The sequence below is a fragment of the Barbus barbus genome (genome assembly GCF_936440315.1).
Source record: "Barbus barbus genome assembly, chromosome: 8".
Taxonomy (NCBI): Eukaryota; Metazoa; Chordata; class Actinopteri; order Cypriniformes; family Cyprinidae; genus Barbus; species Barbus barbus.
In genome coordinates, this window is record NC_136736.1 from 21,597,766 (window position 1) to 21,625,333 (window position 27,568).

The 27,568-nt window shown below is 34.2% G+C and overlaps 3 protein-coding genes across 3 annotated transcripts; 2 read left to right on the plus strand and 1 right to left on the minus strand.

The window, feature by feature from the left end:
- Positions 1-7,262: 7,262 nt before the first annotated feature.
- On the minus strand, positions 7,263-21,279 carry LOC306873798 (general transcription factor IIE subunit 2-like). The gene is made up of 8 exons (XM_079423284.1): positions 21,105-21,279; positions 20,099-20,262; positions 11,832-11,923; positions 10,995-11,102; positions 9,733-9,915; positions 9,350-9,443; positions 9,141-9,256; positions 7,263-9,019 (listed from the first exon to the last, which is right to left on the minus strand). The coding sequence occupies exons 2-8, from the start codon at positions 20,259-20,261 to the stop codon at positions 8,900-8,902; spliced, it is 876 nt and encodes a 291-aa protein (XP_079279410.1). The 5' UTR covers position 20,262; positions 21,105-21,279; the 3' UTR covers positions 7,263-8,899.
- LOC306873487 (small integral membrane protein 18-like) lies at positions 15,210-18,466 on the plus strand. Its single transcript, XM_079422815.1, has 2 exons — positions 15,210-15,262; positions 17,651-18,466. Exon 2 carries the CDS (start codon positions 17,652-17,654, stop codon positions 17,862-17,864), a length of 213 nt encoding a protein of 70 aa, XP_079278941.1. The 5' UTR covers positions 15,210-15,262; position 17,651; the 3' UTR covers positions 17,865-18,466.
- A 260-nt stretch (positions 21,280-21,539) lies between the features above and the next one.
- On the plus strand, positions 21,540-27,263 carry LOC306873465 (dihydropteridine reductase-like). The gene is made up of 7 exons (XM_079422782.1): positions 21,540-21,680; positions 21,885-21,977; positions 22,161-22,257; positions 22,967-23,107; positions 25,521-25,629; positions 25,712-25,795; positions 25,909-27,263. The coding sequence occupies exons 1-7, from the start codon at positions 21,588-21,590 to the stop codon at positions 26,009-26,011; spliced, it is 720 nt and encodes a 239-aa protein (XP_079278908.1). The 5' UTR covers positions 21,540-21,587; the 3' UTR covers positions 26,012-27,263.
- Positions 27,264-27,568: the final 305 nt, after the last annotated feature.

The following is a 27,568-nucleotide window of genomic DNA, read 5'->3' on the forward strand; positions in this document are numbered from 1 at the left end:
ATGGAGCCAGATGGCTGGAGACGGGGGGGTTTAATAATATGGGTGACATCAGCTGAAAAGTTTCTACTTTTTTTTTTTCTTTTTTTTTTGGAATAACATGCACCAATGAATAAAGCTGTGTTCACACTGACAGTGATTTAATCTCTGGAGGTCGCTGAGTCGCTGTGCTGTTGGTTTCTAGCAAACTCTCATTGGTGCAGTAGTTGCTACATCACATTCCTGCTGATTTGCAAAAAAACATTTCGGTCTACACATTGAATCAACTCTGCCTAGGACCTTAGGAAGTAGCCGTTTGAAATGCCAGATCAAATGTCATAAGACTGCTGTGTTTACATAGGATAAGTGAAAGGTATACTATAAGCTAGCATGCTATGCTATGCTAAAAATATGCAAAAAAAGTATGCTGAGCAGTTAGCTTGCAAAACATCTGCTATCACATTGTAAATTTCAATTTAACTTTACAAAACATCTTGCAAGCAAATCTAGTTTATGTTACTTATAGATTGGCTTCTGAGCAAACTTGAATATATTGAGCAACCTGAACTAGATTTTTCTCAGGCAATGATGCAGGATTTTTTCAACTATGATAAACTTATTGAAATGTAAAGGTTTCTTCAACAAATTGTTGACAAAGGAATTTTCCTTTGGCTCTAGGAATGGATATATATAAGGAGTTTATGATTCTTACACGTTTTGTTCATCAAGATAATCTACTACACGTATGAATACAACTTTATGAAACCTAAATACAATTGGCAGGAGTGAAAACTAAAGTTATGCTTTAAAGAAACTACACTAAGTCAAATAACTTTAACATCTCCACCACTAAGCTTTCAACAACTCTTAATCTTTTTTTTTTAAATCTAGAGACTATGAAGTGTGAGTTAGAATATGGGTTATAAACACAACACGGCTGTGAAAGCAGACTGTAGACGAGTATGTTTAATGTCTTTGCAGTCTCATTAGCCACTTGTTAGAAACTACATTTTTCAAGACACATACAAGCCAAAATAAAATCATAAGTGGGAGTATTTTGTGTCACAGAATAAAACGTGAAAATATCTTGAGATTGTATTAAACATAATATTGCATCATATACAAATAATTTAATCATTTAAAACCATTTTATTCAATGCTTAGTCTTAACCATGAAAATATGTTGTTGTCTTTTAAAGTACAAATTATTCATTATAATACAAAGATTAAAATGGTTACAATAAACATTTCCCTTTTCTTATGTTAAAAGCAAACAGCTTACTAGCTTAGTATAGCACTAACTGGCTAAGAAAAGCTCTTTTGATTTGCTAGAACAAGATATCATGATAACAAGCTATGTTAGCATTGTTAGCATTAAGGGAAATAGGGAAATTGAATTCAAAGCAGAAAACTCTCACTAAAAAACTCAAATAGTTTATTGCAATATTCTGCCAATTTGTAGTATAAATAGTGTGAGAAGTGTGCTTATAATGAAAAAGTGTACTTCAAATACCAGGATGATGCACTTAATTATCTCCAAAAAAAGTGTGGAATGTTGGATACTTAACTGTTGCAGCTTTGCTTACATTGCAGGAATGAAGTGGCAAAATACCACCAAAGACTAGATTGTTGAGTACACAGTACATTATGAGTGCATAGTGTATAGCGAGTGATTTGAAACACAGCTGAAATAATGATGAATGATGTCCTGCAGCTTTGTTGCTGCAAAAATTGTGAAACATTTTTCTTCTCTATTGTGATGTACACATTGAGTGATACGGCTTCCTTCTTGAACAAGGAAAAAAGATGTAGGGTGGGACTTGATGTTGTCTGTTGGGAATTGATTGGATCGTTGTTGTTTGTTAATTGCTACGATTTCATGAGAGTGACAGGTTGCTGGAGGGGAGGAATTATTTCCCAGTCCTCGCACCAGTGCAGAGAATAGATGTCCTTGCGAGGGGGAGGGGAAGTTTGTGTTTTGATTAAAGATTACGAAGGTACATAATTAAAAAATAATAATAATGACAATGATGTGAGCAGTGAAACACTGCAGTATTGCATGAAAAAAAAAAAGAACTGTCAATTTTGATTTCTTGGTGACTTTAATTCCATTTAATAGATGGATTTTATGTTGCATCATAAAGGGGTAGGCAACGTCGGTCCTTGAGTGCCGCTGTCCTGCAGAGTTTAGAGCTAAACTCGGCAGGACGTCGGCACTCCAGGACCGACGTTGCCTACCCCTGATATAGAATAAGGACTATTTTTAAAACATTTCCTAAGCCTTCACAAACATCTGTTTCCTGATTTTCATTGAAAACAGCTTTGAGTGGCTATCGCCTCTGCAAAACAGTGCTTGTGTGTCCTGCTGTCAGGTCAAGTATATTGAGTTTGTCACCCGCACAATAGGTCCAAAAAGGAATGAGGTGCAGTATGATAGAAAATGCCATATAATTTTTTTTCTTGTAAAGAAAACAATAAGCAACATCTGCACCAGTGTGTGTGTGTGTGTCTGTGTTACGGACCCTGTAGCATTCCCATGGCATCTGTTCTGCTGCAGTTTGATAGAGAACGAGAGACTGAGAAAAGGTAAGAGAAGTATAAAGCATTTTTGGAATATATGTAAGGACGCTGCTATTCCATTCAGACTCACTCCCATGTGCACCTAAATGCGTATGTTATAAAATGGAAGATAAGATAAACAGCAGGGCAGCCATGGGTCAGAGGATTTGCCTCTCATGGCATCTTTTTCAGAAAGGTCACATGTGTCCGGGTGGGCTTCCTGCTGCTAAGAGATCTTCATAATGAATCTGGATAAGACAGGGTCAAGGGATCCCACCATCAAAACTCTTGAGATTTTAAAGAACTTAAAAAATGCTAGCTTCTCACATGAGTGTTTTTCAATTTTTTTTATTTTTTTTCATGATACACTGAGAAGAAAGCACAAACGTATTCCCTTTTATGCTACTGTTTCTCTCTCACTGGCATGATGAAACCCGGGTTTAACAGGAATCAAATATTTATGTTAGGCTATATATTATTTAAAATTTATAAATACATTTCCAACCACAGCTGTTGTTATTTACTATCATTTGTATATCAAACACTCATGATTGTATGACCCCCCCCCCCCCCCCCCCCCATTATTTCTTTATTTACTCTATTAGTCAAAAGTTTTGTGAATGTTTCATGATCTTAAAAGGCCTTTTTGATCTTAAGACATGGACCTACTGCTGGTTTTGCAGAGAAACATAACGTTTTTGTCAATGTATGAATAATAGGACTATATTTTGTGTCTGCATATTATTTTCTTGTAACTTTTTTGTTGTTGTGTTTAATTTTAATTAATTGTTTAATTTTCTACTTAATTCATGGGAAGCATGAAGGAAAAGCATCCAATAAACGCATACATGTGAACTCCAATGTTTATGTCAGCTCATAACAACACCCTACTCACAGTAACACGCACACACAGGTTCCCATAGAACTGATAAGAAAATTAGGACAGCAACTAGTTCAATAATCATTTCACCCCTACAAGTTAATACCGTTTTGATGAATTCACTATTGACTGCTATATATTCGCACGCATTTGAACCAAACGCGAACTTCTTAACAGCAGCACTGCCACCAAGTGGACACGAGATGCGCGACAGTTGCGGTCAGATTGAAATAAAATATCAACAACAGCTTTTAAACGTAATATTAGGTTTTTACATAGCTAAGCAGATTCTTGTGTGATAGTTTGTTTCTCAATCACAGTATTACATTGTATCTGGCAGTTTAACCCTTTTATATTACGTTAAGGGCAGGTCACAATCACCCGGATGTCATAGCTCATAAAACATTTCCAACATTTCCTATAATGGGATGAATTATTAGTTCATTATGACTAACCGCCTATTCTAAAAGCAGGAAGGAACTTACACACAGAGAATAGAGCTGTCTCTGCGTTAAAAGAGGTCAAGTTGTGCGTGTGAAAGGTTAAGGAGGAAACACCCGGTGTCAAAAAGACGCGCATGTTCTACTCTATGCATAATAACCATGCAGGTGTTTAACGCACTCAAACTGATTTAAAGAAGAATTAGTCAAAGCTTAAAGCGTGTGAGCTGTTCTGCTCCACATTCTGAACGAGCCATGCTTATTATGACGAGTTAAAGTGCGATTATCTTAATAGAAATGCGCGTGCAAGTTCCTCGAATACCGCTACGAAAATTCGAAATTTTGGAACGTGACAGCTTTTTTAGTAATCTATGCGTTGTTAGTCTCTCTGTTTTATTATTTGTATCCTTTTGTTGATTCGTGTCCACTTGTTGATATTTTGAATCCTTTTGTTGATACACACACTATATATATATATATATATATATATATATATATATATATATATATATATATATAAGTAGCCTATTATTTTGGCCAGTAGTAGCCTAATATTTGTGCGAATACGTTTTAAAAATTATTCAGTGAACTGTGCATACAAACCACAATTAGGCAATTTGTCAGAGCGATTAGTACCAAAACAATCTTTTTTGTAGGCTATCCATTAATCAAAGTGTCACTGTTGCTTTCTAAAATTGTATGCGTGATCATTTAGCATATATATATATATATATATATATATATAAAAAACACCCACGATAAATTATTCATCAATTAAGTTGATTTTGTCATTGTCATTACTGACAGACTCTTAAAGATAATTATTTTCTTTTATAGGATGAATACACCTACTGGTTTGTTTCGTGTGTGTGTGTGATCATGTGCAGGAGTGTGTGGCTGCATCGCTATGCTGGTAACCTTGCTGTGGTGATTACCGGTTATTTGTGCCCCAGTGTTTTGGGTTAATCAGCTGTGACTAATGACTAATGAGGATGAAACCCAGCACTGACAATATTTTTATATTCTTTGTACTGAAAGACTTCAAATATGCATTTCTCCAACGTTCATTGTTGCATTTGAAAACCATGAAAATATGACATTTAAATGCACAAAGGTGGAAAATTAGTGAAATAATACAAACGTCTGCTTTATTCAATTTATTTTTGTTTTTACACGTTCTAAATAAAACAGTTTTGGGCCATATAAAGATATTAACAAATTCTGCAGTTTAAAACTTAACATTGTGCAACATTATAATGTACAGTAAAATGTGCCATTTGTATAGGCCATAACATTACTCCTTTTGTAAACTAGGGGAGGTAAAACTGGACACCTTTAATGAGTGCCTTGGAAAAGGAGTTTTGTAGCCATTACCCTTTTTACTAAAAAAAAATAAAAATAAAAAAGGTTTCTGGCCACCACATTAATGAGGACTGACTGTGGTGAGCAAAGAATTCCTTTTAAAAACAAATGGAAATTAGATAAATTGCACACTATTGGGAAAGTTCAACAACGAAATCTATTCTAAAATAATCAGAATAGACAGAAACAACATCCAGTGACATAAACCGTGTGCACGGCACAAGATGAGATCGGTTTCTTGCAATTTGCCCTCATGTGGTACCTCAACTGTAAGAAAACAAACAAAAAGACTGAAATAAATACAGAGAAAAGCAGCTGATAAAAAATGTACTAGCAGAAAGACAGACAGATAAAATGATCAAGTTGCCTTTGTGTAAACTCACTCTCAGCTGCAATTAAATATTTATGAATAAAGATGTTTTACCCATTTTGAAAGACTTGAATCAGAAATAGAAGCATTTAGCAACTGAACTAAATAAATAATGAATATTTTCACACCTCCATCCTCTACCCTGTTTGTGTGATATTGACAACCTCATACATTTTCTTTACATAACAAATCCTCCACTATATAAAAACAAAATTCTAAAAAATCCTTAAACACAACTGCAGAACACGAGTAAGGTCTCCAGGCTCTAACAGACGGAGAAACATAACTCCAACTGATTAATTCATTTTCAAGACCAGATCCATAAACAAGGCTCCTAAATCCAGCAGGGATCAGCAAGCACCAAGGTACACTCATTTTTAGTCGTGTTAATGTTCCCCTTGGTAAACTGCTGGTAAGTGCAGGAATCCAAAAGACACATTCGGTGAACGCAAAAACTTGCAGTATTTTAATTTTCATTTATTAAGTCACATTTAATAAACTGGAGACTATTTTTCATAATTCTAAGGAGGTAAAACTGCTATATTGTTGTAAGCAGGGAGAAATATATGATTAGACTATTTTGAATGACCACATGAGAATGTCAGGCTTTAACATTTCAATAATGATAAATATATATCTTCAAAAGCATTTATTTTCTTCCAGGCTAATTTTAGGGCAAAACATTTCCAAACAAAACAGCAAAGCAATTATGCTTTTTTTTCTATTGAGTCTGGGCCTTGAAAATGAAGACTTTTTATTATACGAAACCTTTCAGCCTACATACACATTATCAATTTGACACAAAGCAGAAGCCTAGCAGAGCACTCACGTGCCATCAAAACAACCATTAAATACCTTCTGTTGAAGACACGAACCATAGCGGCTCGCACTCACATTTATGCAAGACAAGAGGTGCCTAGCAACAAGGTGTTCTGATCAAGTGCATCTATTCATTTGAAAATACTACATCTTTCTGTCTAGTGCAGAACTGATTTTCTGTAAGATCATTTGCTTTTTATAGTCAAGGTTTCTTCAGAAATGGAATTTTGTTTTGCAGTTTGAATTTACTTCTAAACAGTGTTTGGTATCTTTGTTATAGAGAATTAACTACAGAGGACTTGATTTTGATTCTGCATTGTTAAACCTATAAAATACACATTACAACTAAAATTATTAGTAATCTTAAAAGATTAAATATTCACAATTTCATGATTATTTTTCAGTTAATAAAAATGTACTAAATTTACATTTAGATGTTTGTTTCTTTGTCAGAACAGATTAAATGCAGTGAATGGGTGCCGTCAGAATAAAAGTTCAAAGGTATTTTAACTTTAAACCATTGCTTCTGGTCAAAATATGTTTCCCATAATCCATACAGTATAATCCAAAATAATCCATAATGCTTCCTCCAGTGGAAAAAGTCCACCTCCAATTGTCCTCACATCAAAATCCACCAATGCATTTGTTTAGAACTGTTTTGGCTTGTAAACTGAGCTTACATGTGGATATTTCTGTCCTCAGACAGCTTTTTCACTGAAGATTACAATATTATGAATAAAAGAATTTTAGCCAGAAACAAAAGTTTGGAGTTTTAAAATTCTTGATGGATTTATTACAAACACAGCTTTTTGCTTCAGAAGGTGTTAATTGAAGGACCGGAGTCGTGTGGATTATTGTGATGATTTTATCAGGTGTTTGGACTCATTCTGAACAAAACAAACTGATTATTTTAGAAAGCTCTTCCTTGTCTAAATTGGCAGTAGCTGTTTGGAGCACTTGAACAGTATGGGCCAGGGGTCATATTTACAAAAAATAAATAAAAAATTGGCTAAAGGCTAATGTGGAAATTTAGGAGCAACTCTTTAAAATTAGGGGCATGTCACTCATACTTTTAGCACTCCTACATTTAGTAATTCACAAATTATTGTAATGTTAAAAGTAGCTCCTTAACATATTAGAAGTGCTCCTAAGGACTTCTAAACCCTAAGAGAAACAGAAATGATCCAAAGCATTTCTGCTGTTTTCAATCCGTGTCACAACTGGAATCGGAATATTACAATGACACCAACCTTTTACAGAAGTATCTTTCTGAACCACAAAAGTAGTTGTCTTAGTTTTAAACTTAGTCCAATTTGTCTTCCTTGTATTTTCTTCTGTTTCTATACTATCCATCGCTATAATACTTACAGTATTTTTGAAATGTAATTTAAATATATCCACTAATTAGATTGATTATTGATTAGGGTCATCTAAATAGAATTAGTCATATATACAAATATGACCCTTTAAAGGTCCGGCTGTGTTTTTACTATATACACCATCATTCAAAAGTTTTGACATTTTTTATATAAGTCTCTTATTCTCACCAAGACTGCTAAAAACAGTAATATTTTAAAATATAAGAAACACCGTTATTGCACAGTTGTGCTGCTTCATATTTTGTGAAAATCATTCTAGAATTCAGGATTCTGTGATGAATATAAATATAAAGTAAAACGTTTTGGGGTCAGTAAGATTTTTCATTTTAAAGAAATAATACTTTTAGTCAGCAAAGACCGCAAGATTTATGAGATTATGCAATTTTTTTTGTTTTACGTTATATTCATCAAAGCATCCTGAATTGATACCTTATTTCAGCAAGGATGTGTTAAATTGATAAAAAGTGATAGAAAAGACTTAAATTGGTAGAAAAGATTTCTATTTGGAAAAGAATTGTTCTTTTTAACTTTTTATTCATCAAAACAAAATCCTGGAAAACACTGATTATAAAATCAAGTGAATCAATATCAGAAGGATCATGTGATGTGACACTGAAGAATGATGGTGAAAATTCAGCTGTCATCACAGCAATAAACTACTATTTTAAAGTATATTAAAACAGAAATTGTAATATTTCACAATATCACAGTTTTTTCTGTATTTTTGATCAAGTAAATGCAGCCTTGATGAGTAGGAGAGACTTATTTTATAAAATATAAAAAATCTTACTGATCCCAAACATAAATATTAATACATAAATAACTTTGAAAGGAAACAATGTATGTGGTTGGATTGCTCTTGTTTAATCTTTATATCTAAAAAAGAAGAGCTTAATTGTTTTTTTTTTAAAGCACTAGCAAAAAGTAAAACATAACAGTGGAAAGGAAATATTTACAATCCGTTCACATTCATGTCACTCAATACAGTTTTAAGGTGTGTGTGTGTGTCTGCATGTCTTTATGTTTTTGGCAATAAGACGTTAGATCATATTTACAAACATCACACAGATATCAGTCTTGTCACTTTGAGCCTTTAAAGCTGCATGTGTGTGTGTCACTTCTTGGAGGGAACTCCCTCAGAGTAGTCCTCCAGTACTCCGTTCAGATGATCATTATGAGTCTTAAACCGTCTCTTTTTCTGTGTTCCAGGTTTCTTCCTCTTCTGAATGGGCGCCTGCAACAGCCAATCACAAATCACGTCAACCATTTACTCCCACACAAATATGCATGAACCAGCCAAGCTGGAGTGAGTTTTGTGTTTGTTTATCTGCATGTGCGTGACAAACGGAACGCACTATTTTCTTTGGTCCCATCTCTTGCATGGACGATATGCCCTGTTTCTTCAGGTACTCTTCAATCTTTTCCTCATCTATGGAATCAACAGGAACGCTGCGCCACAGCTTTTGGAACTCTGGAAAATGAATGATACTGATATTACGACAGAGAAGCTCCACCTAAATTACCAGAACACTTCTTATATTATATAATAATGATCGTCACACACCTTCATCAACAGCAAACTGACAGTGTTTGTCATTGTAGAAAAGAACTTTCTTCTTATCTGGCCTGGTCACAAATATAATCTGATCCCCAAGTGCCTGAACAAAATAAACAAAACATTAAGTATCAAGTATTTCAACTGAATACATTTTCAACACTAAATACAGAAAATCAGCTGGCAGATGAATTACTTCTAAATAAATATTATATGCAATATTTGAAAATCTTTAAAAAATAAAATAAAATCACAGTACCTCCGTTTAATGATGCATCAGAACATTCTGAAGTTTCTGTGTACCTGATGCTTTAAATGTACTGTCTAGAAAATGTTCCATCTATGTTTTAAAATGAAAAAAAAGAAGAAAAAAAAAGGATGCTAGCATGTACCTTCATAGCCTTGGCTGAGTTGGGTAGACCCTCTTCAACATCGTCTAGTAGCACTCCTCCTAGTCCCAGCTGATCGTGTTTGTCCAGTAGTCTTAGCAGAGCTTTCTTATCCTTCAGATGATATTTGGGTTTAAAGGCATATTTCCCTTCCCGCACATAAATTTTAGGATTACTTGCTAATGCCTGGAGGGAGGGAGAAAGATTTAGATTTCCTTTTTTGTATGCATCTCTTGCCCTTGAAAAGGAATATTGTGTGTTAGTACACGGCTATCAGGAACATATGATTTTGATTGGTCATTTCTGTGGTCAAAACAAATTGTGTAATATGTGAATTATATTAACACATGGCCCTGGAACCATATGTAAATCATATAAGAAATGTTCCTACCACCCAAGCAATTGAAGTACCATCTACATGCAAAGCATATTTTTACAAATTCTGCAATCAATGGAAGTCCGGCTGCTACTACACACAACATGCATTACCATACCACTCCAAGGAAACATAAGACATGTTTTTCTTTCTGTAAATACAAACTAAAACCAAAGAATAAAACAAAAACAAAAGAATAAGACAAACGAAAAATAATTGTGATAACTTAAAAGAAAACAAAACAAGAAAAAACTAAAGTAAATGCAGATATCACACCAACTTAGGGATGTGCTCTTGTTTTTGGCCTGTATTTTATTTTTACTTTAGACATCAGACACATTGACGGCTTTCCTTCTTACGGATATCTGTGGTCTTCAGGACTGTGATACGCGATACTTACATTCAATCATATGGAAATAAAACAATATATTGACCTGTCTATTCAATGCTTGACTTATCTGTAACAGTGATGTAACTGAAGTATCTTTATTTGCTGCCTTTTCTCAGTAAAAAGTGATGTGACTAAATGTGATTAATTAGCATATCATGTAATCATTTTAATCTCGAAAAATCTTAAACTGATTAACATCCTTAATATTGTACAAAAATGGCTAAACTTCTAATTGACTACTGCCTCATGCAACTGATTTCCTACAAAAATGTGTTCAATACTCTTCTAGAACTCTGCAGTCTTTTTCTTGCAACATAACAAAATAAACCCCAACAGGGTGTTCAGAGGAAATGGATTCGATTTTTACTTGATTGTTGTGAATTAGGCAGAATATTTTTTTCGTGAGATGTTCTATAAATGTGCCTATAAATACAAAAAAATCCACACAAATATTAGTGAATGAGACCAAATGTCTTTCTCTCATGCCCACACACATACCTCGCTCATCAGCCATTGTTTCTGCTTCATGCCAATGTCCAGCAGCTTGGTCTCATCCAGAATTTCATCCAGAGTCAGATGATGAGTATCACCTCTCTGGTGCCTTGTCTGAAAAAGAAAGAGAAAGACAAAGAGATGAGATGTAAAAAGAGTTTAAATGCGTCACAGCTACATCTACATCTGTGAATTACAGCCTGACAGCCTTTAATTACTGTCATGTCAGAGAGAGTACATCATTTCACTTTGGGGAACTGCCAAGGCTGACACAAAAAAAAAAGAAAGAAAAGTGACAAAATATGAAACAACTGTAACATGACTCTGACAATGCATATTAGTCACAGTCCAACATTTTTACATAGTGTTTATTCAGGTCAGGTGGAAAAACTGTTGTTAGGAGAGTTTGGGAAAACTTTTTCAGTCCCTTTTGTCTGTTTTTCCAAGCACACAACATGAAAACCTTCACAAACGATCAGAAGAAATCCTCATTTTAAATCACAATATTGGTACAAATGTAAGACTATCAATAGACGTGCTGAGATGAGAAGGCATTTTCCAGGGAGCATGTGTTTAATGATAGTGAGGATTGCTCAAGCTCAGGATAATTTCATTCCCATGGGTCATCCTGTGGAAATTGTATTCTGTTTTGCATTCTGAATCCTAGAAATCTAGGAAGGACACAATTTCACTCAAATAAAGATCAGTCTGTGATGTGCACTAATGTGAGATAGGGAATGATTATAAAGAAGCAAGAAAAATGACAACTGACAGACACTGCAGCAAATGCTTGCTTGTTGAACAGACCACTGAACTGTGGAAATGTGTGTATTTTCATATTACCTTCATGTAGTTGACAATACGGGCCAAAACTCCAAATCTGTATCCTGAACTCCCAGAAAGTGCTTTGAGATTGAAGGAGCCATTGCTGGGATCTGAACGATGAAAAGATAACAAGAGAAGAAGAGGCTATAATAAGTAAGTGCTGCAGCTAATAGGCTATTAATGCAGAACTACTATAACCAATCCTTTCAAACAACAATGAAAGTAATAACACGCATGCTGTTTTCTAACACAATGTTAGTTTCTGGCAGTTATATTCCACATCATTTACAATTCTTTCTGCTGTCAGCAGACACTTTCTTACTAAACGAAAAACCAAGAGTGAAATGAAAACGCAAAACAAAACGGCAGCAAAATGTCTATTCTGACAAAGTGCAAAGAGAAAAAGCACTCTGGCCATTCAGATCCCTTAATTTCTTCGTTTAATGTAAACCATTTGACAACGCTTTTTCTAATACAAAGAAAAACCTCTGACAAAACAGATTTCATCTGCATATTAGCAAAACAGCCTTCTGTGTAAATAATAACTGTATAAAATAATAGTGTGATGTAGGAATATATAGCAGTATAACAACAATAACAGAGCTGTACTGTTATTAATAATAATGAAATTGTTGAAAAAAAATTCTAGGTAAACAGTATAATTATTAAACATTCATTTCAGAAACTGTTCACTTCATATCACTTGGTTGCTCAGCTTGTTTGTTATTGCTATGGATTTTATATCTTTGAGTTCAGAGACAACATGATATCAATAGCTGCACACTCTGTGGAATGCTAGTTATTTATGCATTCTTAAGCATAAGCTGCTGTAAATTGTTCACATATTTTGCATTTTGTCTGGGTACATTCTTATATGTTTATTTGATTCTCATAATATGTTATATTTTGGTTATATTCATAATATGTTATATTTTGGTTATAATATGTTATATATATGGTTATATTTTATGCTTAATTACTGAAATGATTGTATGTTTGTATTTGAGGATTGTATGTTTGTATTTCATGTGAGCGGTCTGTCACAAAAATGTATCTCAAGGGATAAAAAAAAAAAAGAATTACCTTATTAAAACAAAAGTTTATATCTTTTTAAAGACATACATACATATACACTGCTCCTCAAAAGTTTGGGATCAGTAAGATTTTTAATGTTTTTTAAGTGAGTCTCTTCTGCTCATCAAGGCTTTATTTATTCAATCATAAATACAGAAAAAAACTAATATTCTGAAATCTTATTGCAATTTCTAATATTGGTTTCCTATTTTAATATACTTTAAAATAGAATTTATTTCTGTGACGCAGCGCTGAATTTTCAGCATCATTACTCCAGTCTTCAGTGTCACATGATCCTTCAGAAATCATTCTAATATGCTGATTTATTAAGAGTGTTGAGTAGCAGTAGTAGTATATATTTATTTAATGCCATGTCAGCATCAAAGGCTATTTTCATGGCAGTAAAAACAAAAAACAAGTATAACAAATACAATAAAAACCAGCAAACAAACACAAGCTATATTACACAAGATTTTTTGTTATGAGTGTTGAAACGGTTATGCTGCTTCATATTGTTTTTTGGAACGTGATACTTTTTTCTTTGATTCTTTGATGAATATAAAGTTAAAAAGAGCAGCATTTGTTCAAAATAGAAATCTTTTCTAACAATATAAGTCTTTACTATGACTTTTTATATATTGAACATCCCTCCTGAATAAAAGTATTAATTTCTTCAAAAAAACTAAAGGAGAAAAAAAAAAAAAAAAAAAAAAAAAAAAGTACCAAACTTTTGAATTTCTTTTTTAAAATAATTTCTGTTCTTTTTAACTTTTTATCAATCAGAGAATCCTAAAAATATATATATATACACATCACAGGTCCCCAAAAAATATATGAAGCAGTAAAATGGTTTCCAACATTGATTATAAATCAGCATATTAGATTGATTTCTGAAGGATCGTGTGACACTGAAGACTGGAGTAATGATGCTGAAAATTCAGCGCTGCATCACAGAAATAAATTCTATTTTAAAGTATATTAAAATAGAAAAATATTATTTTAAATTGTAATAACATTTCACAAAATATTTTTTTTTCTGTATTTTTGAAAAAATCCCCAGTGTAACTAGGCCAGTAAACAATACTCAGTTATAAGATACAAACTTAGACGCCACACACACACACATTTAGTATTTCCTGCACTGCTTTTTGTTTCTAAATCTACAACACCACAAAATCAGATTTACCAGACTTGTTAATATGAGTTTGCAGTCCGATTCAAATCATGATTTAAAGACTGCGTACTGCAAAATAATGGCAAAGTAACACCTTTTTACTACTGAGATGTCCCTGTGGGTTGTACACAAATATAAACATACAGCAAAACCAGTACAGTCTTGCTCACAAAAATGAGCTGGTTCTTTTAATAAATTGTTCAAAAACACTCAGTTGTTGTGAGTGCAAGTTCTCATTCCTTTCAGTGAGGTCTCAAAACGAAGCAACATTTTGTGCACTAAAGATTAGTGAAACAAATCAGAGATGACTGGTTGCTTATACGAAAAAAAAGCATTATCTAAAGCTGCTATTTTTATGCTGCGTCTGAAAGCTGAAAATGATGCCTCTGCAGGCAGCATACAGAGGTAGGAAGGCATCAATGCTCGTCAGAATCCTATGATCATGTCACATCCTGTCCATCTGATCCATTTACAAATAGTGCCAGTCACAGAATGCTGTACCTCAGATGTGAAATGTTCACCTGTTTAGTAAGTTTGTCATGTTCTTTCTACAACTTTCACTCAGGAGAACAAAATTTGCAAATTTGAAAAAAAAATAAAGATTTGACATTTATTAAGACAATTATCAATATTGACTAATAATTAAAAAAAAAAAGTTTAATCATGATAATTTCTTGATCATATCGCCCAGCTCTACTTGAATCTAAAGCAAACCTGGACAAACAATGACGTCATATTTCACATTTTATGTTTAATTGACAGTTCATCCTGCTTTCATCCATAGTTTTCTCCATCTCAAGATGCTTGTAAAATAATAATTTCCTCAGTGCACATAGCTCTAACATCACATCCTCTTCCTCCTCCACACCCTGCTCTCAAACCCTGGCAACTGGAGCACAGCCAGTCTCAGCCGCATATTGGCACTGATTCATGAATGATTCATCGTGTGGGCGGGACCTAATGCTGAGAGCAGATGCGTTACAGTAGGTTGGATGGCTGATGCTTTAATAGACAGGACAGCCAGCCAATGGCGTCAGAGCAGAGACTCCGAACAGCCAGTGCAATACACGGTTACAGATTAAGGTGGGGGGGGGGGGGGGGGGAGAGAGAGAGAGAGAGAGAGTGTGAGCAGCAAAAAAGACAACACACAGACGAGCAAGAGGCTGCTCCATCACCCTGCATCCCAGACACTCACACCCAGGTACGTCCTGCTTTTATAAATCACACAACACCATGCAAAATTATTCTCATACAGACTAAAATCACCACCATATCTGTTTTATATAATCGTCAATGGACTCCTTTAGTAACTGACTCCTCCTATTGAGAATAAGCATGACAAAGCTGTGTGACCATAACTAAAATATATGCACATATTGTGTCACAAACATATAAAAGGTAATCCACGCATCAGATCTTGGTCGGAAATGTTAATTGTACACACACATGCAGGAACAAGACAGTTGAAAGCTGACTGTGCAATTCTACATCATTACGACACAGAGCATAAAATAGATTGTGCACCGAAAATGTAACAAGAAAATCTCATTCATTAGCATCTAGAATTCTCAAACGAGACAAACATTGTAAAAGGGCTTGAAAGAAATGGTAGCACCATACTAAAAGATGCTTGGAGGGGGGGGGGGGGGGGGGGGGGGGGGGGGGGTCTCTGGAGAGCAGGACAAGCAGGAGCCATCTGTCTGTTTCAGACGAGACTGTTTGTCAATGGGGGAGTCTACAAGAGTTAATCTAAGGTCACAAGACCAGGTCTTTAAAATGATTTTTTAAATAAAAATAAAATAAAAACGTTGAATAATTGAATGTGAAAAGAAGTTTAAATCTCTCTGGTGATGGATGAACACTCTTCTGTGAGTCATTGTTGGATCGAAAGTGAAGCTGTGTTCCTGTAGGAGCGCATGTGCACAATCAAGACACGGATGAGAAATGCTTTCGCATGGCTCATGTTTCGGTTAACCTATTTACACCTAAAATTGCATTCCTGACGTGCACAGATCCTGCTTTAGTGACATGTGTAATACAGAAAACCATAGATCATCAGAATGAACTTCAAACACCATATAAGAATATCAAATCATCTAAGGCTAAAGCTACATAATAGAATGTATTGTACGTTATCGTCCACTCTGGTCTAAACCTACACAACACACACAATGCCCAGTCAAACAAAGTAGGTCAGCAGATTCATCTCAATTCATTTCTCTAGTATAGCACCATTGCATTTTGCATACTATTTGTTCCCACATAATATTCAAGATCAGGATTAGTCCATCCCAAACCAAAGTAGACTGAAAGTAGGATGCTAAAGTTGCCTGGATTATACTAGATTTCTGAAAGCTGTACTTTCTTATATCTGTACATGCTTTTTGGGCTAATATAACAAGTGTTTGGCAAGGAATATTTGAACCAAAGTACACTACCATTCAAAAGTTTGGGGTCAGTAAGATTAGTTTTTTTTTTTTTTAAAGAAATTAATTATTTTATTCAGCAAGAGTGCCTTAAATACATCAAATTGACAGTAAATGACTTGTTATAAAAAAATAATTATGCTGTTTTGAATTTGCAATGCATCAAATAAACATGCATCATGGTTTCCACAAAAATATGAAGACGCACAACTGTTTTCAACAGCGATAATAATAAGAAATATTTATTGAGCACCAAATCTGCTTATTAGAATGATTTTTGAATAATCATGTGGCACTGAGGACTGGAGTAACAGCTGCTAAAAATTCAGCTTTGCTGTAACAGGAATAAATTGACATTTTAAAATATATTAACATAGAACAGCTTGCTGCTGTAAAATTTTTATAATTTTTTTTAATTAAATAAATACAGCCTTAGTATGCATAAGAGCCTTCTTTCATAAATATTACATAATCCAATTCAAACTTTTGAATGGTAGTGTCATTTTAAATGCATGAACCTAAAAGTAACTTGTTGAATTAAAAGTGTTATTTAAAAAAGTAATAATTTTAACGTTACCAAAAACAGTAGATGTAATTATGACAATACTTGCTATCTTTCTATTGTTCATGCAAATCTAAATGTTTTTCAAGAAAACAACCAAATAATCAGCTAAAGAATCTTAAGAAATTCCTGAATAATTATTCTGATTTTGGGTTAACCTGATCCCAATAAGATGCATTTCTATTTCTAAGGAGGTGTGATCTTGTGATTAAAAAACAGCTAGATGGAGTGTAACAGAAGCATGGGTGACAAAGACACGGGTGATCAAACTAGAATTGAACTCTCTTTAACTTAACATGGTGCATTGAAAACCTAAACTAATGCTGCAAGATACTCAAAAAAAGAGTGGGCTGCAATGTAACGAACAAAGATGTCTGATTGACAGCTAAAGCACTGTATGAAAAAACTGTTACTTTCAACATGCTCTAATGTATGTGATTTTTCCATCAACACCACAAAAAAGCACAAAGCAGTATGAAGAAATTGCCACTGAATCTGTCAATCACCCTGCCTCCATCTTTATTCCTACCCACACTCAATCTTTTTCCCATTGCTCATCTTCCTCTTTAATAAATGACTGTATTTATTGGTGTCTTTGCAGTATGAACATGTCCAGCAGTTCTGCTCTGATCCAGCAGATCTATCCCTTTCACGATGGCTGGAATGTTGCCTGCTTCATCATCCTCCTCCTCTTCGTCCTCACCATCCTCTCCCTCGCCACACTGGCATTCCTCTATGAGCTGTTGGACTGCGGCTGCTTCACCAAAACCAAAACCGTTCGTGACCTGCGCCACCAGAGCGACGAGGTGGTTTAGTTGTAACCATGGTGACAGCGGACACAGTCTCCATAGGAACAACAGTAGATTGGTGGAAAAGGCTGCAGATTTGGACGGAGCTCTTTGCCAGATTGGAGTCCCTTAAAACACGCCAGACCCATACAGAGACAGAAGCACTCTACTCCCACTAGCTCCAACAGCAATACACAGCACAGGTGTCTCCATGGCTTAAAATATTACATGAGATTTAGACCAGAAAGAGAGGGAAAAACTTGCTTGTATGCTCATTGTCTCCTTATAGTTTGCATTCAGTATTCCAGTACTATTGTGTGATGACTACATAAAACTGTTGTATTTTTTGACACGCGTTTACATTAATTTTTCCCTTTGTGTGGGATGACAAAGTTTACATGTCAGTATTATAGAATTAATATTCTACATGCATTATAATTCTACTGCTTAAAGCAAATAGCACACACTACATTTGAAGTAATGGGAATGTTTGTATGTGTATGTTTACATTCACATTTAGGTGAGATTTAATATGTGAATAATAATAGTTCTATCTACATCAAGAAGCACATTAAAGGCCAATTATTGCATCTTTGTAATGCCTTAAAATTGTGTACTTAAAATTATATAATAAAAAAAAGCATGAGAAATGTGTGGTTCCCATCAGGGTCACAGAAGATATCTTCAGCTGCTAACAGTAAACTTAAATCTGTCACCATGCTTAAAAGAGCTTAGCTCTACTCCGATAATATACAAGAACTAGACTACACCTTTAATAATGCTTACAGCCCATTTTACTGGCCTAAAATACACAAGACACCCAGAGCTAGAGATAAAGACTGATAATGTAATGATGGATTAAAAAAAAAAAAATGATATTCAGAATTTTCAACATAGCTGGTTGTTGGTTTTATTCATTTTCGTACTGATAAACAGCACCTTTTGGTGGGGCTCTAAAATAAAGCCCCCAAAAACAGTATATAGTTACTTTTTAAAATATATAGTCGAGGTAATTACTCAACTTTTAAAATAACTTATGTAACTCTAAATGTAAAATCCAAAACAAACATGGCAAAAATTCAGATTGCAAAACCAACTCAGTATAAATATAATAAACTATTATATTTAATAATAGTGTTACTATTATTATTATTTTATTATTAATATTGTCTTTAATAATTAAATCTGCATATTTCTTATCAAAACAATTAAACAACTTTATATATCAAAAAGGCAATATCAGTCCATCTCCAATCAAAATGTACTAGTCCGTTCTCAAATAATCTTCATATTTTGTTGTAATACTCAATTTTTATGACTATCTACTTGGATAACTCTCACAAACAAAAGCTGCACTTACAGTGCTGTTGCGCTACAGGTGTCCCGAGTTTGTATCCCAGCTCATGAACCTTTCCCAATGCCACCTCCCACTTCGCTTCCTGTCATTACACTGTCCAAACTAAATAAAAGGCAAAACGCTGAAAATAAATAAATAAAATAAAGGCTGAGCAGACATCAGCCGGGAGGCCCATAATGAAGGTTTTACTAACTGTGGCCTTGACCAGGACATTCCCAGTATCACTAGTTTTGCCTGGGTGACAATCCACAAAAAAAATTAAATATATCTTGTTAGGCTCACTGACATAAATTTAAGAATCCTCAATGTCATTCTAGCTATTGACACTGGTTTTACTCTAAACAGGATGAGAAGTGAAGATGAAGCTGATATGAAGATGCTTTCATTTTAGAAAAGTACTTCAGCAAATCAGATTGAAACGCATCAGGCTCCCAAAAGCAGTAAAGTCCTAGTGCAAACCGCTTCAGCCATTTTTTGTTATATTGGTAATGTTTGAGCAAGTATAATGGTATAGAAATGCTGATGCCATTTAAATAATGCTAAAACCTCAATACAATAAATATCATCATATGATAGATAAGAGGTCGACATACACTACCATTCAAAAGTCTGAGTTTGGTACAATTTTTTTAATGTTTTTGAAAGATTTTTGAAATTTTCATCTGTCAATGTAAATTTATTCCTGTGATGGCAAAGCTGAATTTACAGCAGCCATTCCTCTAGTTTTCAGTGCAACATGATCTTTAAGAAACCATTCCAATATGCTGATTAGGCAGTCAACAAGCATTCGTTATTTATTAACAGTTGATAAATAGTTAATATGTTCGCAGAAACCATGATTCATTTTCTTTGATTCATGGTTCAATTCTTTGATTTGAAAAAGAAATAACATCTACTCTCTGACCCGTGTTGTTTTTGGAGGATGATGACGTCTCTTTGTCTGGTCTGCTCTTTTTCTTCTTGGAGGATCCAGAAGCCTCAGAGGTTGCTGGTCTCTTCTCAACTACAGGAGTGGACAGAGCTCTCTTTTTAAAGAGCTCTCGCTCTCTCAGCAGAGCTTTATCCATCCTAGACACACATAACAGTCATTCGTTTGATTCAACTGACTTTTGAGTGTTTATAAATTTATATAAATTAATTTATTCATTTTAAATGACATTATAAATAATGCTAGCAAATTAATAAAGCAAGGCTCTACATCACACAAATACTACAGCAGGTTTGGCTCGTTTAAATAGTATGGTGCAAGCCAAAACTATGAATAAGTACACTACTGAACCAATACTTATATATCCACAAATCAATGCACTATTAAACTACCAACTGAAAACAGAACCATAACATCTGATGATATACACTACCTGACAATGGTTTAGACGCATTTATTTTTTTAATAATAATAATATATTTAAAACAAATAATAATAGTACCAATTATAGTAAAGCCATAATCATAATTAGCCAGTTTCCATGTAGATTCGTTGGCTGGTTTTCATTCAATATCTGGTGGTCCAACTAATTAATTTAAAAACACTTTTTTAGGTTTGTAAAGTTTTTAAGGTTTTGTATAATATATATAGAGAGAGAGGTGGATGTTGACTGTGTAACCATTACTTTAATCTCTCGTCTTTAGATGAGAAGCAATGTAATGCAGTCTAGTAACTTACATTACAGATATGTGAGGCTAGATGGAAGTTTATTAACCTCCGACATAATGAGATAAATTGCTTATTTACAGTCAGAGTGGATATTAAATATCTAACACGTGTAAACTTTTATATTTCAAAAGACATTCAGTATAAGTAACAAAACAAAAAACAATAACATATAAGCCTGAAACATGTTATCGTTACATCACATAAAACATGCAGCAACACATCCACAATTTAATGAAGTAGTTCTGAGCGTTACCTGAATGTCTCACTGCCTTCTCTCTCAGAGAGAAACAGTTCAGCTAAAGCTTAAATATTACTTTCAGTGACCATATGCTGTTAACTTAGTGTAGACGCTAAATGGGAAGCTTGTCACAGAATGCTAGCGATGCTACGACTACATGAATTTCCTGCGGAAGAGCGACTTCTTCTTCTTTGTTTTTAATAGTGATTTGCCCAAAACTCCAGTGCCGCCTGCTGCTCAGAAAGATTATAACATCTGTTGCGTTGTACAAAATGCAAATTTACTGGTATTACTTTAGTACATATTTTTAGACAATAAACTGATAAAAAAAATTAATAGTAAAAAAAAAGATTGGTAGATTCATACAAACACGGTAAAAGGTTTGAAAAACCAACACTAGTAAAATTCTGATGCTCCTCTCCTCTTTACCAGTAGGAGGCGCATGTGCTGATTTCTTTGCATAACAAGGTCTCGTGTGCATCTGAAGAAAGAAATAGCATGGCAGCTACAGAAGCCCATAAAGTGCTTGTTTACGGAGGAAAAGGGGCTCTAGGATCTGCATGTGTGCAGTACTTCAGAGCTAAAAACTGGGTAAGTTGTCTCAACCCACGTAATTGAAAATAAATTGCTCTCTAGTGCATCATCAGACATGCTCCATGGGTTTTGTTAATTATTAATTTGTTTGTCACAGTTGTCTCGTTGTCATGCATTTATCCTTAAATATACTTTTCTTGTGGCCTGTCATATGTCAATGAGGTGTATAATTTAATTTCAGTTGTGTTGTGTAATTTACAGTGGGTTGCCTCTATAGATCTCAGTGCCAATGAAGAAGCCAGTGCCAATGTTACAGTGAAGATGACTGAATCTTTCACTGAGCAATCCAGCCAGGTAGGTGCTACTACCCTTTTTTTGTGCCAATTTAATTGTCAATTTAATTTTCTTAAACTAGGAATAATTATTGGCTAATGCTAATATTCATGAATATTGTCTGAGTTATTGGTCTGGCTTTGATTGTTAATTGCATGTGTTGTCTTCAAGCATGTTACATCTCTGTCTTTCTGTTTTATTTAGGTGACAGCTGATGTCGGTGAGCTGTTAGGTGAAGATAAGGTTGATGCCATCTTGTGTGTGGCTGGAGGTTGGGCAGGCGGCAGTGCCAAGGCTAAAAGTTAGTACATGCTTAATAAATACACCCACAGAAGCCACACATTATCCATGGCAGTGGTGCACCACTTTTTGGACTCAAAGGCCTCCCACTGTCAAACACAATATTTGAAGGCGCTTTATATAATATATAAAATACTGTATACTCACACAAACACATTATTATATATAACAGAAACTGAGTGTCGAATCTCCATATATGTAAATTAACAAATTAATCAAAATTCACTTTGTGCTTCCAGAAGTTTCAAAAACTGTATGTTGTTATTCAGTAAAATCAAATAAATCAAAGTTGAATAGTGATTGTGTATATTTTTTAACATTTTAATTAAATTAGCCTGTTTAAATCTCTTAATGATATTGTTAAAAAAAATTATATTAATAATTAATGATTATTAATAATAATAATAATGTTTACATTTATTAAATAATTTGAAGTCATGTTCTTTGGGACCCACTGATCTATGACATGCTAAATCTCGACTTTGTCACATTTTCAGGGCAAAGGCATGAATTATACTCTGCAAATGCATTCACATTCTAGCAATGCAAGTTACATTTTTATTGTCATTGAGTTCTGAAATGTAAGCTGTTTGTGACTGTATTGTCACAAGGGGGCACTCTAAAGTCTAATTCTGTTCTTAAAGTGAATATTTTCAACTATGTTATTATATTAGTTTCTACTTTGTATAAATGTATTCTCTGTGCCTCAGCTCTGTATAAGAATGCCGATCTTATGTGGAAGCAGAGTGTGTGGACCTCCACGATTTGCAGTCACCTAGCAACCAAACACCTGAGAGAGGGGGGGCTGCTCACACTGGCAGGGGCTAAAGCAGCACTGGGTCCAACAGCAGGTATGTATACCTTATACTTACTGCTTGACATTTACAGCATCTTTAATACAAAACTATATAGGGCTCGTTGGGAGCCAATGATTCAATAGCCTGACTCATAAAGTCATTTACCGCCACCGGCTGGTAGTTTTAGTTTCTTATTTAGCATATCATTACATTAAAAAAAACATTAAAGGTATAGTTGACCCAAAATTTAAATTCTGTAATCAATTACCCTCATTTCTTTCAAACCTGTATGACTTTTGCACAACATAAAATAATTTATTTTGAAGACTGTTGGTATTTAATCTGTTTTGGTTACCAATGACTTGTATGAACAAAAATACTGAGATGTTAGGCTGTTGTAGCCGAAACGTTTATTTAAAATTTTTATTTTGAATGAAATAAAATATTTCTTTCTAAAGCTACTATTTGTAATGTCTACTTGATACTTTCTCATTTAACACAATAATGGCTCTAAATGATCTTTTGTGGGTAATTTGACTGACAAATTTAATTTGTGATTAATTAAATTAATCAACACATCATGTAATTAATTAGATAAAGAATTTTAATCAACTGACAGCCCTAAAATATATATATATATTACACACACACACACAGTGCCCTCCAAAAGTATTGGAACAGTAAGGCCAATTCTTTATTTTTGCTGTAGACTGTAAACATTTGGGTTTGACATCAAAAGATGAATATGAGATGAGAGATTAACATTTCAGCTTTTATTTACAGGTATTTTCATCTGGATCTGTTACACAACTTAGAAGATAGCACCTTTTGTTTGAACCCACCCATTTTTCATGTTACCAAAAGTATTGGAACAGATAGAATTAACATAGATTAAAGTGAAAAAGACTTAATATTTAGTTGCAAATCCTTTGCTTTCAATAACTGCATCAAGCCTGTGACCCGTTGACATCACCAAACTTTTGCATTCTTCTTTTGTGATGCTTTTCCAGGCTTTCAGCGCAGCCTCTTTCAGTTTTGGGGGGTTACTCCCTTCAGTCTCTTCTTTAGCAGGTAAAATGCATACTCTACAGGATTTAAGTATGGAACTTGACTTGGCCAGTCTAAAACCTTCCACTTCTTCTTCACTTCTTGTGTGTTTTGGGTCATTATCTTGCTGCATGATGAAGGATCTCACAATCTGTTTGGTTGCATCGTTCTGTAAATTGTCAGACAAAATATTTCTGTAGACTTCTGAGTTAATTTTGCTGCTGCCATCATGTTACATCATTAATGAATATTAATGAGCCTGTCCCAGAAGAAATGATGAAAGCCAAAGCCATTACATTACTTGTGTAATGTGTACTATAATGTACACCTGTGTACACTGTGTTTCAGATGAGCTTGTATGTTTGGGATCATGAGCAGATCCTTTCTTTCTCCAAACTTTAGCCTTTCCATCACTTTGGTCCATAAAATCAGTCCATAAAACCTTGTCCCAGAATTTTTGAGGCTCGTCTCCTATTCTTCTTGCTAATGAGTGGTTTGCATCTTCTGGTGTAGCCTCTGTACTTTTGTTCATGAAGTCTTCTGCGAACAGTAGATTGTGATACCTTCACTCCTGCCCTCTGGAGGTTGTTGCTGATGTCACTAACAGTTGTTTTAGGGTCTTTCTTTACAGCTGTCACGATGTTTCTGTCATCAACTGCAGATGTTTTCCTTGATCTACCCGTTTGAGGTGTGTTACTTAGTACACCAGTGGTTTCTTTCTTCCTCAGGAGATTCCAAATGGTTGAACTTGCTATTGCCAGTGTTTGTGCAATGGTTTGATTGATTTTTCATCTTCTCTCAGCTTCACAATTGCTCGTTTGTTGGAGAGTTTTTGAAAACTCTCTGGTTTTCATGTTGGTTACACGTCTAACTATAAATGCAGTCTGCACGGATCTGAAACTGAGCGCATACATTCAGTGCTATTTATTGTTTGAATAATCAATTAATAGGACACACCAGGGCAACAAAACACATCTGTCAGTCACATGTTCCAATACTTTTGGTAACATGAAAAATGGGTGGGTTCAAATAAAAGGTGCTATCTTCTAAGTTGTGTATCAGATCCAGATGAAAATACTTGTAAATAAAAGCTGAAATGTTAATCTCTCATCTCATATTCATCTTTTAATGTCAAACCCAAATGTTTACAGTCTACAGCAAAAATAAAGGAATTGGCCTTACTGTTCCAATACTTTTGGAGGGCACTGTATGTATATATATATATATATATATATATATATATATATATATGCTGAGTGTTGAAACTGTTGTGCTGCTTAATATTGTTTTTTTTGGAGCGTGATACTTTTTTCTTTGATTCTTTGATGAATACAAAGTTTAAAAGAACAGCATTTATTTAAAAAAAAATGTATATGTATATAGACATAAATCTATATGTTCTCTCTCATTGTCACTGTAGGATGCATTGGTTATGGTATGGCAAAGGCAGCGGTACATCAGCTGTGTCAGAGTTTGAGTGGGCCAAACAGTGGTCTCCCTCCAGGATCTGCTTCAATAGCAATACTTCCGTAAGGAATGACGATATAATAGCTGATTTCCATTCATGCAAATCTTTTTGTTTTAATGACAACTAATAATTACTACTTTTAGAGTGACTTTAGATACACCCATGAATAGAAAGTTCATGCCAGATGGTGATGTCAGTTCCTGGACACCACTCGAGTACATAACAGAGTAAGTATGCGTGTTTGGGAACATCTATATAGTATGTGTTTTAGATGGCTGTATAGGTTGATATATCCGTGTGGGTGTGTGAACAAAACCATGATGTGTTTTCTACATTCTAGGCTGTTCTACAAGTGGACAACGGGAGAGAATAGACCTCCTTCAGGTACTTTGATGCAGCTGGTTACTGCTGATGGAAAAACAGAGGCTACACCGATGTTATGATTAATATGATGCATGGTAATCAAATTCCTTTAAACCAAGCCAATAATCCACTACTGTCTCTGCATTAGTGATGCTTTTTTATCCAATTGCCTTTTTGTTTACATGTAAACATCCAAATACTGTAAGTTGTAGTTATTAAAAATAGGATAATTGCATAAAAATGTCAAAGATTGTGTTTTGTAAGTGTGACGGCAAAAATAGCAATGATTCATTTAGCTTCTTTTTTTTCCTCCCAGTCAAATATCCTTGTTACATTCACAGTCTGCTTCTCACCTTAGGGGGGCGCTAATGATTCATTTAATTACAGGTTCTCCTTTGGGTCCACACAGTCAAAAAAGTAATTATGTTATGATCAGACTAGAATAGTGAGTCAGCATTTAAAAAGTTATTTTACTAAGCAGTGCAGTTTTTTTTTTGGTCTCTTTTTTTTGTTTTGTGAGGATCAGGTACTTATTTAGAGGTACTAAAGTATTGCCTTTTTTCTCTTTATAAACTGGCTTTTATTGTGACAAAGTACAAGAATAAATGGTTCATTACATGAGTGTTTAATTTTGTGTAATTTAGATGAAATGGTAAAAGGATAATGGGTTCCTTGACTATTACGAAAGAGATGTACTTGATGTTAAAAAAAAATTACCCATTAAACTCATAATTAGTTTATTTCGCAGAAATTATGAAATAAACATTTTACGTGGCAACCATAGAAAGTAAAAACTTTTTATAATTTAGAAATTTTATAATTTTCAAAACTTCTCACATTCTCTCCTATCTAATAATTAGGATTGAGACAAAACCACATCACAAATGTTGTCTAGGGAGAAACTTTGACACAAATGAGATTTACAGAGATGCTGCCGCCTTGTTAGCTTGCATAATGTATCATGTCACTTGAGAATGCAATTACAGGAAACAATTTATTGTGGTCTTTGAATTTAGGGTACTTTCTCTGTAAATCTATACTAAACATCCAGATGAGTGTTGAGAAGTGCTGTTTGCTGCCTGGAAAGTCAAGATGTCCTAATCGGTGTCCAAAAATGGGAAATTCTATCATTGACACACTTTCATGTTGTTTCAAACCCATATGACTTTATTTTACGGAGCACAAAAAAATTCAAGATTTAACAAAATGTTCATGTCGTTCTTTTCTATTAAAAGCGAATGGTGATCTAGGGATTATAAGCTTCAAAAATGACAAAAGTACCACAAATGTCAAAAAATGTATGCATAAAAAGTATAAAATCTAAATGAAAGTACTGAATGTGAATTGCTCATTACTTAAAACAATATGATAGCTATGTCTAGAAAAGACTCGTTATTCAGTGAAAACCCCCTCTACTTTAACTCTCAAATGTTGCATATGAATATGCATATTCATATTTGGTGTCACAAATCAGAGACGCACCAGAACAAGAGTCAAGGGTAAACGCAGTTACCTTTTGCAGTACAAAATATCATTTAACATTTTATTATAGTATATATAGTATATATATAATTTATTATAGATTTTTTTTAAAACAATATGGTGACAGTTAAAGGTTCAGTAATATTTAACAATTT

What these genes read in the sequence shown, in the direction of transcription:
- LOC306873798 (XM_079423284.1), bottom strand. Translation starts at nt 20,261, where the DNA reads ATGGATAAAGCTCTGCTGAGAGAGCGAGAGCTCTTTAAAAAGAGAGCT. An exon ending in ATCCTCCAAAAACAACACGG is followed by an intron (nt 11,924 to 20,098) that starts GTCAGAGAGTAG and finishes TTCATCGTTCAG; the next exon opens with ATCCCAGCAATGGCTCCTTC. An exon ending in GTATTGTCAACTACATGAAG is followed by an intron (nt 11,103 to 11,831) that starts GTAATATGAAAA and finishes TTTCTTTTTCAG; the next exon opens with ACAAGGCACCAGAGAGGTGA.
- LOC306873465 (XM_079422782.1), top strand. Translation starts at nt 21,588, where the DNA reads ATGGCAGCTACAGAAGCCCATAAAGTGCTTGTTTACGGAGGAAAAGGG. An exon ending in ACTTCAGAGCTAAAAACTGG is followed by an intron (nt 21,681 to 21,884) that starts GTAAGTTGTCTC and finishes TGTAATTTACAG; the next exon opens with TGGGTTGCCTCTATAGATCT. An exon ending in CGGCAGTGCCAAGGCTAAAA is followed by an intron (nt 22,258 to 22,966) that starts GTTAGTACATGC and finishes TCTGTGCCTCAG; the next exon opens with CTCTGTATAAGAATGCCGAT.
- LOC306873487 (XM_079422815.1), top strand. Translation starts at nt 17,652, where the DNA reads ATGAACATGTCCAGCAGTTCTGCTCTGATCCAGCAGATCTATCCCTTT.